The sequence below is a fragment of the Nannospalax galili genome, unplaced genomic scaffold, assembly GCF_000622305.1.
Source record: "Nannospalax galili isolate Female #2095 unplaced genomic scaffold, S.galili_v1.0 scaffold173, whole genome shotgun sequence".
NCBI lineage: Eukaryota > Metazoa > Chordata > Mammalia > Rodentia > Spalacidae > Nannospalax > Nannospalax galili.
Genome location: NW_008334442.1, coordinates 848,793 through 863,511, shown reverse-complemented (window position 1 = coordinate 863,511; position 14,719 = coordinate 848,793). Strand labels below are relative to the sequence as shown.

Genomic DNA, 14,719 nt, shown 5'->3' with positions numbered 1-14,719 from the left:
AAAAAAAAAAAAAAAAAAAAAAAATGGGTGAAAATTGAGAGTAGTTATAGACAACATATCATTTCTCCATATACCATACAATTGTCAACAGCTGAAGTTGTAACCTGTCCACAGGTTTGTCCTGATGCTTTCCTTAGAGGATTTTGGGGGAAGTCTCAGCTGGACTTTCATTTATGCTTTGGGAGTCAAAATGTAAGTGGAATATTTACTATGGCCATGTCAACTCAATGCTATATTAACTAAGGCAATAAGGCAAGAAAAATCTTATTTTAAAAGGCTCTAATTATGAAAAATAAGGAAATTAAGATACAAACAGTCTTAATATATACTTACTTAATAAAAAGTACATGAAATTTTGGATAAAATTATTAGGCTATATGAGTTTAGAAAAGTTTCTGAATGCAACATTAACAATCTTTTTTTATGTGAACAAAAGGAAAATTAATGCTTAAAATGCATGCAATTTTATAATGACATTAAGTAGTTCAAATACTTAAAAGAAAATTCTAAAACAAGATAGACAAGATATCTACACTGAAAAAAAAAGGAAAGTTAAGAAAAATTTTAAAAGACTGTAAGAGCCAGGGGTGGCACATAACCATAAGGAAACAGACTTTCCCAGGCTTCTGTGAAATTGATCATATGAACTTACAGCAATAATGTCAGCATGCACAAGACCCATTCAAACTCAATCAGACAAAAAACCAGCATAGAACTGGCGAAATAGGCAGGAGGCCCTAACCTTGGTTGGGAACTATGGCAGCTGATCACTGCTGGACTGAGGGAAAGTGGATCTTAGGAGTTGACACTAGATAGATGAACACACTCTAGTGGATGAACTCACACCGAGGGGTACACAACTTGATAGGCCTTAACATATATATTATAGAATGCATGAAATCTGGTAGTGGGGGAGCTTGTGGGGTGCGGTTGAGGGAGGGGGTTTAAATATGATTAAGATGTATTGTATGAAGTGCACAAAGATTCAATAAAAATATATATCGGGAAAAAAGAAAATAAGGTATGTAAAAAAAAGAAAGAAAAAGAAAAAGAAAAATTAAAGAGTCATTGAGGGAAACACCATGTTGATGGGTTTAGAAGCTTTAACATTATGAAGACAAATTATCTTCAAATTCATTTTGGGTACAAAGAAAATTTAATCACGTTCTCAACAGTTTCATTCTCTGACCATACTGACAACTAATTTAAAATAGCTTCTTGACTTTGAGGTAGAAAATGCTTTGTTTAAAAATTTTTTATTTAATTTACAAGAGCCACCATCCAGAAAGGAAAATTGCTTTATTATAAATCTTTACTACATTACCATTATAAACTTAAAAAAATATATTTTATTTTATGTGTATGAGTGTATTTATCTGAGTGTATTGCCTGTATGTAAGTTCACCCATGTCCTGCAATGCCCTTGGAGGTCAGAAGAGGGCATCAATCCCCTTAGAACTGGAGTTATGGATGGTTGTTAGCTCCCTTTGGGTGCTGGGTATCAAACTCTGTTCCTCTGCAAGAGCAGCCAGTGCTCTTAACCGCTGAGCCTTTTCTCTTGTCCCAACTTATAAATTTTTTAATTTTATGTGTATGAGCATATTGCCTGCATGTGTTTAAGTGGACCCGTGTCATGCAATGCCAGTGGAGGTTAGAAGAGGCTGTTGGATCCCCTGGAATTGGAGTTATGGACAGTTGTTAGCTGCCATGTGGGTGCTGGGAATTGAACCCAGTCCACTTCCAAGAGCAGTCTCTGAGTCATCTCTCCAGCCCATAAACTTTTTTTTCTTTTTCTTTTTTTTGGCGGGGGGGAGCTTTTTGAGACAGGGTCTGGCCTGGAACTGGCTATGTAGACCAGGCTGGCCTCAAACTCACTGAGATCCACCTGCCTCTGCTTCTGCCTCCAAAGTGCTGGAATCAAAGGCGTGTGCTACCACACCCAGCTCCCTCCCATAAACTTTTCTTAATGACCCATTAAAGAAATCAGTAAGAAAGCGAAAGAGCTAGCCAAGGACTAAAGGACATCAACAACAAAAGTGTCATAGCATCCACTCATGCTCCTTTCTATGTATATTTTTAAGCAAATCAAAAGAGACTAAGGAATGGATAGAAAAATAAGGAGACTTAAAGGTACTTCATTAAAGAGTGATATAAATAATGAGTATATGAAAATATTCAGCATAATCAGTAATTATGTCATTATCAGAATGGCAAAATTCACATTTCTATTAGCGAAGATATGATGTAGTGAGAACCCCTCTGAATTTCTGGGAATAAATGCAAACTTTGGAAATGAGCTTTACAAATACAGTGCTACTCTTTGAAAGTTTCATAAAATTGTAAGTTAAAATAAGAGCTTAAAAAATTGGAAATTGAATATATGCACAACTACAACCAAGCAATTCTACTTCTAGACATAAAAAATAATTTTCATACAAAGCCAGCAAGCTTCATATACACAAATATTCCCAGCAATGTTATTCATAACCAAGAATATAAACTCCTAATGTTCAACAAGAGTGGAATGGGCAATTAGTTGACATACTACTAATATACAGTAAAAAAAATGTGCACTCCAGCTACATTCATCTGTATGGATTAATCAAAAGAAGTGAGAATGTTAAGAAAACATGTATAGGGGCTGGAGAAATGGCTCAGCAGTTAAGAGCACTGGCTGCTCTTGCAGAGAACCGGCTTTGATTCCCAACACCCACATGGTAGCTAAGAACTGTCCATAACTCCAGTTCCAGGGGAATCCGATGCCCTCTTCTGACCTCCGCAGCATTACATGACATGGGTGCACTCACATACATGCAGGCAATACACTCATACACATAAAATAAAAATAATAAATAAAAAAGAAAATATGCATAATATTCTGCTTATGCATATTCTAAAACACAAATACAAAACCATAGGAAATACCCATTGTTGGCAAGATATGAAGAAACTAGTATCCTTGTGTACTGCAAACAGTAAATTAAAAACTTGTAGCCCTTATGGATAGTATGGAAATTCCTAAAAAACTTAAATCTATCTTCTAGCAATTCCACTGCTGGGTATATAGTCCAATAGACTGAAAAATAAGGACTATATTAGGTGTGAGTATATCTAGGTTTACAGCAGTGTTACTCAAAATAGCCAAAAGGCAGGAGAAACTCAAGTCATATAGGTATGGATAAACAAAACGTGGTATACACATAAAAAACTGACCATTAGGAAGAAGAAAGTTGTGGGCTAGAGAGATCAGTCAGAAGTTAAGAGCACTGGTTGCTCTTGCAGAAGACCTGGGTTTGGTTCCCAGAACCCACATGGTGACTAACAACCATCTGCAACTCTAGTTCCAGGAGGATCTGATGCTGTCTCTGGCCTCCATTGGCATGGAGTGCACCTACATACATGCAGTCAAAACATTCATGCACATAAGATAAAAATAAAAAAATGGAAACTTAAAGAAAAAGGAAATTTTGACCCATGTTACCACATGGATGTACCTTGAAGACATTATCTTAAGTGAAATAAGCTGGTCACAGAAGGAGAGACACATGATCACACATATGTGCTACCTAAAGTGTTCAAATTCATAATGACTGAAAGTAGAAAGAAGGTTAACTGTTAGGACATGGGAGAAGGGAAGAATGGGAAGTCACTGTTTGATGTGTACAGAGGTTCAGAATTTGAGAAGATAAAAAATTCTGGAGACTTATGATAATGATTTTGCAAAAATATGAATGTATTTAATGAGAGTGAACCACACATTTTTGGAAGAGCACTGAGCATGTAAAAAGGGGTGAAGGTGGCGCTCGGTGCTTGATGTATGGAAGTGTGGGAAGGAGCTTCAAGCATGTTGTGAGTGCTCCATATCTGGGCATAAGTTGCCATGAATGCTTGCTCTCTGGTGCTTTACAAAGCATCATATTTATGTCATTACTTGTTTTATTTCACAATATATTATTTAAAAATAGCAAAGGCAGATTACGTCTGTGTTCACAGAATAGAAAATACGCACTTCTAGCATCATTACAACTTACATTTTGCTAGCATTTCACATCGAAAGGGCGTGCGTGGGCTTTGCACCTACTACTGGCCTAGAGCTTCAATCCTGTGGCTATGTAGAAGCCATGTGACACTGAAATTTCCTACTTTGATGAACCTATTTTTTTTCATCTTTATAATTTAGAATGTGGCTAGTGGTTTATGGAATAGTTTTATGGATGAAAGGTATAAAAATAAACAGCATATTGCCAGGCAAATAAGCACTCTACACATTTTAAGCTATAGCTTCTTCCCTGTAGGAAAAAAACAAAAACAAAACTTCCTCACTCTTTTGGATTTGTTAAATAGCAGAGAGCATTATTATTAATTTTTGATAATTTCATATATGTGTATAATGTATTTTGACCATATCCATGTCCCATCACCCTTGTCTGTCTCCCCTCCCTCTTGTTAGACTCCCTTCCACATAGTCCCTCTTCTACTTTAATGCTTCAATTTATTTGTTGTTTCTGTGACCCACTTAATTAGGGTTGCTTACATTTGCATAAGTGGGTGGTTTTACCTCCAGAGTAGAAATCAAGGGAAAACTACCACAAATTAAGTTACTTGAGAGAAACTGTAGTTCATTCTATCACTTTAATTGATCAAATTACTCAATAAGCAGACTGGGTTATTAACTTTACTGTAAAGGTCAAAAGTTATGTCAAATACCATACTTTTAAAATTCAAAAGACAGAGGCTAGAGACATGGCTCAAAGGTTAAGACTACTGGCTGCTCTTGCAGAAGACTCAGGTTAAAATCCTAGCACCCACATGGCGGCTGACAATCCCCACAGGGGATCCAAAATCTTCTGTCCTCATGGCCACTGCACGACACGGGTGCACTTAAACATATGCAGGCAATATGCTCATACACATAAAATAAAAAAATAATAAATAAAATATTTTTTAAAAGATAATAGAGTCACGAAGATATAATTAGTCAAATATTTTAGAGAGCTGTTTATTAAAATAGTCATAGAGAAAATTTACCTTTTAAAAACTGCTGCCACTTAACATTTTAGATTCCTTTTGTATCCAAAAGACAAGACAGCCTTTGATTTTCAACATACCATTTACAGAGGTTTAACAGTATATCATACAAATGCTTTGAGTTTTTCCCAAATCTACTGTTAAATTACGCATGTAATTATCCCAGTAGAAATCATTATACCTTTTTATTGTTAATTTCATTAGCACTTTACTAGTTGAAATCTGGATTGTTTCAATGCAGTTTTCAGACTTTTTATTACAATAATTAAAAGGGGATATTTCTATATTATTTCAGGGGCTTCTATAACAATTAAAATAAAACAGCAGGGAATTATTAGCCAGTAATACCTGGAGAAAAAATAAACTGTCATTAGACTTCCTTTGAGGCAGGTTTCTCAATGATTACCAGTGACATCTTTTCAGACACATTTCCATTAAAATAAAGCCAATGCAGCGATCTGTTTCACTGAAAAGGAGACTGATGTGGCAGCTCTTTCTTCTAGTCTTTGCCAATATGAAAGTAGTTGCTAAAATCTATACATGGAAGTATACCGACAACAAAGTACTGGAGTGATATTCACAAGCATTCCTGCAACAAACATTTGGAGACTAAGCTGGGCATCGGACACTGCATGCCAATGAAAAATTCAAGCACGTCTTTTCACTGGAATTGTAATCTTTGACATTATATTACTGCTCACTTTCCAATCTTTCGCACATATAATTGGCTTTTATCCACCAAAGTTATGCATTTAAAAGTTTAAAGATGTGACGGAATGTTTAGGAATTCAGCAAATCCTTAGGACATGAATCTTGTCCTTCCCATTCCCCTTCTCTTGTGTTTATTGCTATTAATCCTCCATTGTTAAGTCAACACAAGTCATTGTTGAGGGCTTCTTCTGCAAGCACCTACCTGGACTAAAGCTGTTTGATGCCTCCTCCAAACACATTCCCAGAGGTGATGGGGTGTCCACAGATTATCAAAAAAAAAAAAAAAAAAAATCTCAGTTCAGTCTATTTCATTTCACACATTGCCATGAAATGTGCCACAATTAACTTCTTGGTAACTTCTAGTTGTAAGAATCCTAGCATCCATATGGTGGCTAACAACTGTCCATAACTTCAGTCTCAGGGGAATCTGACAACCTCTTCTGACCTCCACGGGAATTGCACAACACGGGCTCACTTACCTATATGCAGGCAATACATGCATATACATAAAATAAAAATAATAAGAAAATGTTTTAATTTTAAAATAAAAAAAATCACCCCACATTGGGTGGAAAGATAGTAAGAGCCAGGGTTAGTGCATGATCATAAGGAAACAGAGTCTTCCAGTCAAATTTGCTCATATGACAGCAATGGTGTCAGCATGCACAAGACTCATGCTGACTCAATGAGACAAAAACCCAGTATAGAACTGAGGAAATTGGCAGCAGGCCCCAACCTTAGCTGGCAACTGATTACTGCTGGGTGAGGGAAAGTTTATCTTCTTTAAGCGAGAGATTCTAGATAGATGGCCTGGATGCCAGTGGATGAACATGCACTGAGGGCCATTTGGGTACACAAAGTTGCCTTGATAGGGATAGGCCTTAAGACATATGACAGAATGCATGAAATCCAGATGGGGTGGCTATGAGGGGCTGTGGATGGGGGAGGGGGTATAAAGATGATTAAAATCTTTTGTATGAAGTGCACAAATATTAAATTAAAAATGTACATTGGAAAAAAAATCCCCTTACCTTATTTAAAGTATGCCTCTAATGTCACTTTCCATCACTATATGGTCGTAGTCAGTGGACTTTGTGAAAAAAAATTGTCTTTTTTTGAGACAAAGTTTCACTATGTAGTCCAAGCTGGCCTGGAACTTGCTATGCAGACCATTCATTGCAGGCTGGCAGGATCTCACAGCTATCCTCCTCCCTCTGCTTCTCGGTGCCAGTATTAAAGGTGTGTGCCACCACGTGTGGTCAAATTTATTATATATAATCTAGCAAATTTGTGTCAAGACAAAAGTGGACAAAGAATGTGATTTGGAGTATGGACACTCCTTACATGTATAAGTTGTGATGGTGATTTCTTTTTTAACATTCCAAAGTCTATCTGTTGTAAATATGGCTATGAAGGAAAACATTCAAGTAATGAAACTCAAAATGGTAATTGTAAAGTCTTGCTAATTTGAAGAATGTTCTTGTTCTCAACAGAGAATAAAATAAAATGAAGCCACAGAAGACTCTTAGCACTTCATCATCAAATTATCTTATATCAAATTATCTCTGCCTCTATTTAACCTCATAGCATGTCTCTACACTTAAGCAGACATTCTGAAACAATAATATGGGTCTTTGTGTTTAGGAAATAACACCTCACCTTAAACAATATTATGGAGGTGTTTGAATTCCTGTGTATTATATTTGATGTTGCTTGAAATACCTAGATAATTAAATGAGATTTGGATTATTTTATATGGGACATTCCACTATTAAAGGTATTTGCTCCAAGGGGAATTTAAATGACAGGAAAAACAAAAAACAAAAAACTAGTAATAGGAAAGAACAGCCCAAATTCACCTCAGCCAAATGCTGCACAGACATTTATGTACATAATAACCTCTCGAGTATCTTGTAAGAATGAAATTTTTATTTTGATTTAGCAAATCTTGGGTGCAGACTGAGGTTCTGTATTTCTTTTCTTTTTTGGTCTTTTCGAGACAGGGTCTCCCTGTAGCCCCAGCTGTCCTGGATTCACTATGGAGACCAGGCTGGCCTCGAACTCACAGAGATCCGCCTGCCTCTGCCTCCCGAGTGCTGGGATTAAAGGCATGCGCCACCACGCTCGGCTCTGTATTTCTTTTATAAAAAATATTTTGTTATTTTTATTTTATGTGTATAAGTGTATTGCCTGCATGAATGTAAGTGTACCCATGTCGTGCAATGCCCACAAAGGTCAGAAGAGGGCGTTGGAGTCCCTTGAAACTGGAATTACCAATGGTTGTTAGCTCTCACATTGGTGCTGGGAATAAAACCTGGGTCTTCTGCAAGAGCAGTCGTGTTAGTAACTTATAAACCATCTCTTCAGTCCGAGAGTCTCCATTTCTAATGGAAGAAACTGAGGACCCAGGTCTAGAAATCTCACAGGATTATGATGTGCTTTATAGTATTTCCTCTGTGGTAAACCCCAATATACCATTAGCATTTTTTAATTAACAAAATAAGGGGCTGGAGAGATGGATCAGCAGTTAAGAGCAGTTGCTGCTTTGCCAGCAGAGCCAAATTTAGTTCCCAGCACCCACATTGGGTGGCTCATAACTACCTATAAGTCCAGCTCCAGGGAATCTGATGCCTTCTTCTGGCCTCTGTGGACAACTGCACTCACATGGCACACACATGCGCACGTGCACACACGCACACACACACACATCTTAAAAATTAAAAAATAAACAAAAGTATAATGAACAATAAATATATTTAACTCAGTGTTATAGATTAGCTTTCACTGTGCAGAGAGCAAAAACAGAAGTTCCTGGAGGACACACAGTAGTAGATTTGAAAATGTCAGATTTGTTTAAGGTTATAACATACTTGTTACTGGGTTTCATTGAAGACCTCCCAAAAATATAAACTACACATTCATTAGTAAAGTAAATGACAGTAGTTATGTTGAAAGATTCCAGGAAAACCGCATGTCAAACTTAAAGTTTAATTTGATTTCTTCAGTGATGCACCAAATTTTTGTAAACTAAACCAAAACAAAATAAAATTTTGATTACTAAATACTTAAAAGGAAAAGAGTCTCAAAAGACCATGTAGGAAAATAGTTTTTTTTAAAAAAATAAGGAAGATAAAATCAACATTAGGAAAGAATGATAGAAGCTATAAACATATTAATACACTTCCATGGGAGTAAATAATGCCAGACCTGGTTCTTTTTACAAAAATTTTAATTTGATAAAATAAAACATTTCACAGAAACTTTGGAAGAAATTTAACATTTCAAAAATCATATCTTAAGCACAAAAGAGATGAAATTTTGCTGTGCTAAAATGTTTATGGATGGGTCTAGTTTAGCACTTCAGCCTGTTGGATGTGACTTTCACAGTCTGTTGGCAGTTTGTAGGAAAGCCATCACACCTGTGACTCTGTGGTTGATTAATGAGTCTTTCAGCTCATTGCTAGCATCTGAAGAAGGGCTGTGGCCTTTCTGAGCTTCAATGGTTTATTCCCCTTAAACTGCAGTCCTGCCAGGGTATCTTCCATAAGAAAATCACACCTGGTTAAAGCTAATGAAAACGTCAATATGTCATTTTCTAGACAAGTCAAAAAGCATGTAAAACTACACGAAAGATGTATTCAAGTAACATGAATGTAGTTTTGTCATAACTTGCCAATCTAAAGAGTAACATAAAAAAGCTTTACTTAATGACATATTTCATAGTGTCAACTTCCAGAGTGATAATTCTAAATTCTCTGTGCTTTCAGAGGACTTCTTCAAAGTCATCTCTTTTACTATACCAACTACTTTCAAAAGAAGTAGGCATGCTCTAATTCACGATGAGGTTGTCATTTAGCTTTAGCTATCTATAATGATTGATATGATTGGAAAATTTTATTGGTCTACTTGAAGTGTGGCTGACATTCATAGAACTTTCTCTTGACTCCAAGATAGCAGTGCAGTTGCTTTTCTCCCGAGTCTTTCCCTAGACTTTTAACACATAAACAGTTCTCTCCCTGTTCTCTTAAAGTGTGGGCAAGAAAAAGTGAGAGGAGACAGACAGGGAACTTGGAGGACAGGCAGAGTCTAAAGCAAAAACACAGCCCCATACAAAGCAAAGCAGGGGGAAACCAAGTTTCAGAAGACAGAGACCTCCCTTCATTAATATTTACCACAGTCTCATTTTTGAAGTGCTTCAACTCCAAAACCATCAGTAATGTTTATGTAAATACTAAAACTTATTTTTAAGGTAAGTACCTGTTATACATTTTATAGATTCAAGACCAGCATTGTCCCTTCTAATATTAAGAGAAAATTTTACTCATATTTACATGACAGAGATTCACCTGAAGCACTATTAACAAATGAGCAGCAAATAACCTAAAGTTTCCATTCTAACAATTTCATTACTCATGTTGTTATTAAGTCTTTTGTATCACCCCAACACTATCAGTGAATAGCCTCCTGAATTGGGAGAGTGCTTGTGTGATATGCTGATACAATTACTCAGATCTCTGTTATAATGTTTCCCTTCATTAGAAATTGAACTCAACTGAATAATGGCTAAATACTATACATGAACCACCACCATTAAAGCAAATAGTCTACTTTACTTTATCATGACATAATCCAAGAAAAATTATTCATTATTATCAAAATCATTGCTATTTTTCTAGTTTTCTATATGAGGTCTATATTAAGAATTATGGAATTAAAAATAATTGTATTGGGGCTGAGATGGCTTAGCAGTTAAGAGCACTGGCTGTGCTTGCAGAAGACTTGGGTTCAAATCCCAGCATCTGCATGATGGCTAACAACTGTCCATAACTCCAGTTCCAGGGGATTTGACACCATCTTTTGTCCTCCATGGGCACTGCATGACACAGGTATACTTACACACATGCAGGTATAACACTTATAGACTTAAAAATAAATAATTTAAAAAATAGCAGTATTTTACAAATCTCAGTTTATAATTCTGGTATTTGGAAATATTTGAAAGAGTAAATTCTGGCTGATGAAAAATGATTCTTTCAGAATCTTAATTGAACAATATAAACAAAGGTTACTTAAGGAGTCACAAAGTGTTCACTCTTCCCAATTTCTAAAAAAGTTTATTTTTATTTTATGTGTAGAGTATTTTGGCTGCATGTCATTCAAAGTCTCTGGAAGCCAGGAGAGGGTGTTGGATCCCCTGTAACTGGAGTCACGGACAATTGTTGCCACCATGTGGGTGCTGGGAACCGAACCTGGATTGTCCTAATGTGCCATTGGCTAAGTATTCTTGTTCTATGTAATAGTAGTCATGTTTATTTTGAACACTTAAAAGAATAAAATATTCAGTCCTATCAGAGAAAACTGATATCTCAAATTAATCTGGAAAATAAAACCTCTTTAGAACACTCAGATTTATTTCTGTGGTTTATGACTTGGGGCACAAGTCAACCAGGGCTTGAGTTTAACTATCTAACAGCTCTGACTTCAGTAAGTCCCTCAAGAAACAGGATTTCTAACCTTAAAATGAGAAAATTAAGATTTCTTCCCATTTAATATTTTTTTTGTTTGTTTGTTTTTGTTTTTCAAGATAGGTCTCTCTGTAGCCCCAGCTTGCCTGAAACACATATAGAGACCATGCTGGCCTTGATCCCACAGAGATCTTCCTACCTCTGCTTCCCAAGTATTTGGATTAAAGGCAAGCACCACCATGCCCAGCTAAAAAAATACATTGTAAGAGAACTTACAAGAGCAAAGAATGTTGTTCTTAAAAATAATCAGAATGATTTTTTATTCCATTATTAAAGATGGGAATTAAACCAAGCAAAGAAATGTGTATCAGCTAAGCCATCACCTCCTACTCCTGTCTGTGGCAGCTACTGCTAATTGATCACAGCACAATAGAAAAATCACCACCCTAGAATTCACAACTCAAAATTACTTTCTACATGAGAATGGAGGGCTTATTAACCATTCTACCTAAGGAGAAAAAAGGACAATCAGAAGCTGGAGAGATGGATCAAGGGTTAAGAGCACTTGCTGCCCTTGCAGAGGACTTGGGCTCTGTTCCCAGGACCCACATGTCAGCTCACAACCATCTTCAACTCCAGTTCCAGGAGATCCAACTCCTTCTTCTGGCTGTTGAGGGTACCAGGTATGCCCATGGTGCATTTACATACATGCAAGCAAAACACTCATACACATAAGATAAATCAATCTGTTTTTTTTTAAAAAAGAACATTAACTGGACTAGTAAAACATTACCATCAAAGATCAGAGCAAGAACATCATGATCCACAACATACAAATCAGGTCCCAATGGATGGCACAGCTCCACAGAAGAAGCCACTAACCAATTAAACGTTTTATCACAATGTTGTTTCTGATGTTAGGTCCATTCAAGAGAGAGAATGACCAGATGTGCTTAAAGTTGTATTTTTCACTGAAAATTAGTAAAGAACTCTGGTTGGGCAAGTACACTGTGTGCTTCTTTGAGGTATCTCAATATGCCAGATGTTCACAGCTCAAGATTTGATCATAGACTTGGGTAGAAATCCAAACAAAATAATACCCTGCTAAATGGTCAGCTGGTCTTCCAGTAATGAGGCATTCAGTAAAGAAAACACCTGAAATAACTTTTGATAGCTTAGATCTAGAGAACCTCAAAGGTTCATGTGTGAAATGGCATAGGGCCCAGCAAAGGGATAAAGATAATGGGATCTTTAGGAAATGTAATCTACTTGAAAATTTCAGGTCATTGTGATGTTCCTTTGAAGGAATTGTGAATCTTGCTGTGAGCTGAAATAAACCTTTCATTTTAAGTTGATTGCTTCAGGCTTTTTGTTACAGTAACAAAAGACTGCATAATATATAGACCAAATAATTTCAGATAAAGTGCATAAAGACTGAAAAAGCATTTAAAATTATGAAAACCTTTAATTTTTTCAGATTTTTCTTATTTAGGAACAATTAAATTTAAGTGTCATAATGACCCAATTAGGATAAGAGAATCAGTGCTCTTTGAGGGCAGGACTCTCATCTTCTGCAGTCCTAGATAACATCTCTTCTGGTAAATTCTGCACCAAAATATACATTAGTCACACCATCTGCTGTCTCTTGGGAGATAAACTGCACATTTCCAAGTATGGCAACATTCCACCATAGCATAATGAAGAAAATGAAAAGCATATTAGCAAACTGAACACTTTGGGGAAATTTCATTTTCAAATTGTGTGCTGTTTTGCTTTTAAAGAAGTGAAATTATTAAATAAAATGTGTGAGAGGAAGAAAATATTCTTCCTTGAAGTAAAATTATGGGTGCTTTTACTTTGTGAAAAATAACATTATTTCCAATAAATCCACTGAAGTCACACATCTAATAAACATTTTTAAAGTTGTTATAAAAAAAGCATCTATATGTACATACTTTTCTTGAAACAAAATTTCAGCTCTAAATCCTTGCTAGATTATGGTGCTAAAAACTAGAAAGGAACAATTAATCAGAAAGCAAGATGAAGCTTCAGAAACCTGCTGGAGACTATCAATTTAATGTAAGGTCATGTCAGACCAGTCAGTTTGGAACAGACACATGAGCACACTGCTGTGGGAAGAGCACTCCCACTGCATTTCTGAGACAAACTTGAGTGCTAAAGAGCAGACTGTGGTGCCCAGAACAGACTGTAAGAACGCAGAGTGCAGGGGAGCAAGACAAAGCAGGTACGCCTCTGCTACTTGACCAAGGCCACTATTAAACCAGCACATCTTGTATGAAGAGCCATCAATCACACTCCAAAAGTGTCCTTATGAAGTTGCCTCCCATTGAAGCTGCACAAAAATAAGGCAGATAGGATTTAGTGACAGGCTACAAGGCTGCTCGATCTATGCATTGCATGGGCCCTGCAATTGCTTTACACATGCCTGAGGAGCTCCAGGGTCAGACTCAGTCAAGGGCTGGAAAGGAAGAATCTGTAACTTTCAATATTCTCCAATTACAGGCCTGAGAGGACAGTAGCCCCCTTCTCCTCCCCCTATATCCCTCACTTGACTGTGTCTAACCCTGTCCTAAGCAGCCTAACATTCACTGTGTCTCTATTTGAACTGATTTAACAACTAGAAATGTAGCGAAGAACTATATCTGTGTTCTTCCAAAATAGCATGTACATGACATACTACCTGCATTAGGCAGTGTTCTATCACTATTACAAAATATCTGTGATAAACAATAACAAAAAGGGTTTCATTGCCTCATGGGTTCAGAGGTTCCAGTTCATGCTCAGTTGGCTTTTGTTGCCTTGGGGCCTGTGGAGATAAGTTCATGGTATAGAAAAGCCGCTCACCTCTTGGTAGCTTGAAAGCAAAAAGTGATGAGAAGGGGCTGGGCTCTCAATATGTCCTTCAAGGGCATGCTCCCAATGACCCAGTTTCCTTCACTAGGCCCTACCTCCTAAAGGTTCTGCCTTCTAAAGGCATCACATGCTAGGGACTAGACTTTTAGTGCCTGTGCATTTGAGGAACATTTTAGATCCTAACTTAGCTTTCACCCACTCATGCTGTCTTCCCTATGTTGAACTCTGACTAGAACACCTCCCACTTTGGTTATCTGACTGAAATGGTTACTTTTCTCACTACTGTGACAGAACACCTAATAGAACATCTTAAGGGAAGAAAGAATTATTTTGGCTTATAGTTTCAGACCATCATGGCAGGGAAGGCATGGTAGAGTTCATGGTAGTGGGAGCATGGGGCAGACACTTCACATCCTAGCTGACTAGGAAGCAGAGTTCAGGCTAGAACCAAAAGAAGATATTACCTATAGAGCCAACCTCTAGTGTTCTCCATTCACCAACTAGGTCTCATGTCCCAGAGGTTCCAGAATATTCCAAATATTCAAGCACACGAAATTGTGTAAAATATTTAAGACTCAATCCATACCTGATATGGTTAAAGTATTACCAATTCTTTGTGTATTTCCTTGCTTCTGCAATCG

General features: G+C 36.9%; 1 protein-coding gene across 8 annotated transcripts in view; it reads right to left on the bottom strand.

The window, feature by feature from the left end:
* Kiaa0825 (KIAA0825 ortholog) overlaps positions 1-14,719 on the bottom strand; it is a 485,775-nt gene that overhangs the window by 213,959 nt on the left and 257,097 nt on the right. The window contains exon 22 of one of the 8 annotated variants that reach the window (XM_029561738.1): positions 13,332-13,557. The exons of the other annotated variants lie outside the window; for them this stretch is intronic. Coding sequence (XP_029417598.1) covers positions 13,515-13,557 — 43 coding nt within the window. The 3' untranslated portion in view covers positions 13,332-13,514. Of the gene's footprint in view, positions 1-13,331; positions 13,558-14,719 lie in introns of those variants that run through there. 8 annotated transcript variants of the gene reach the window in all.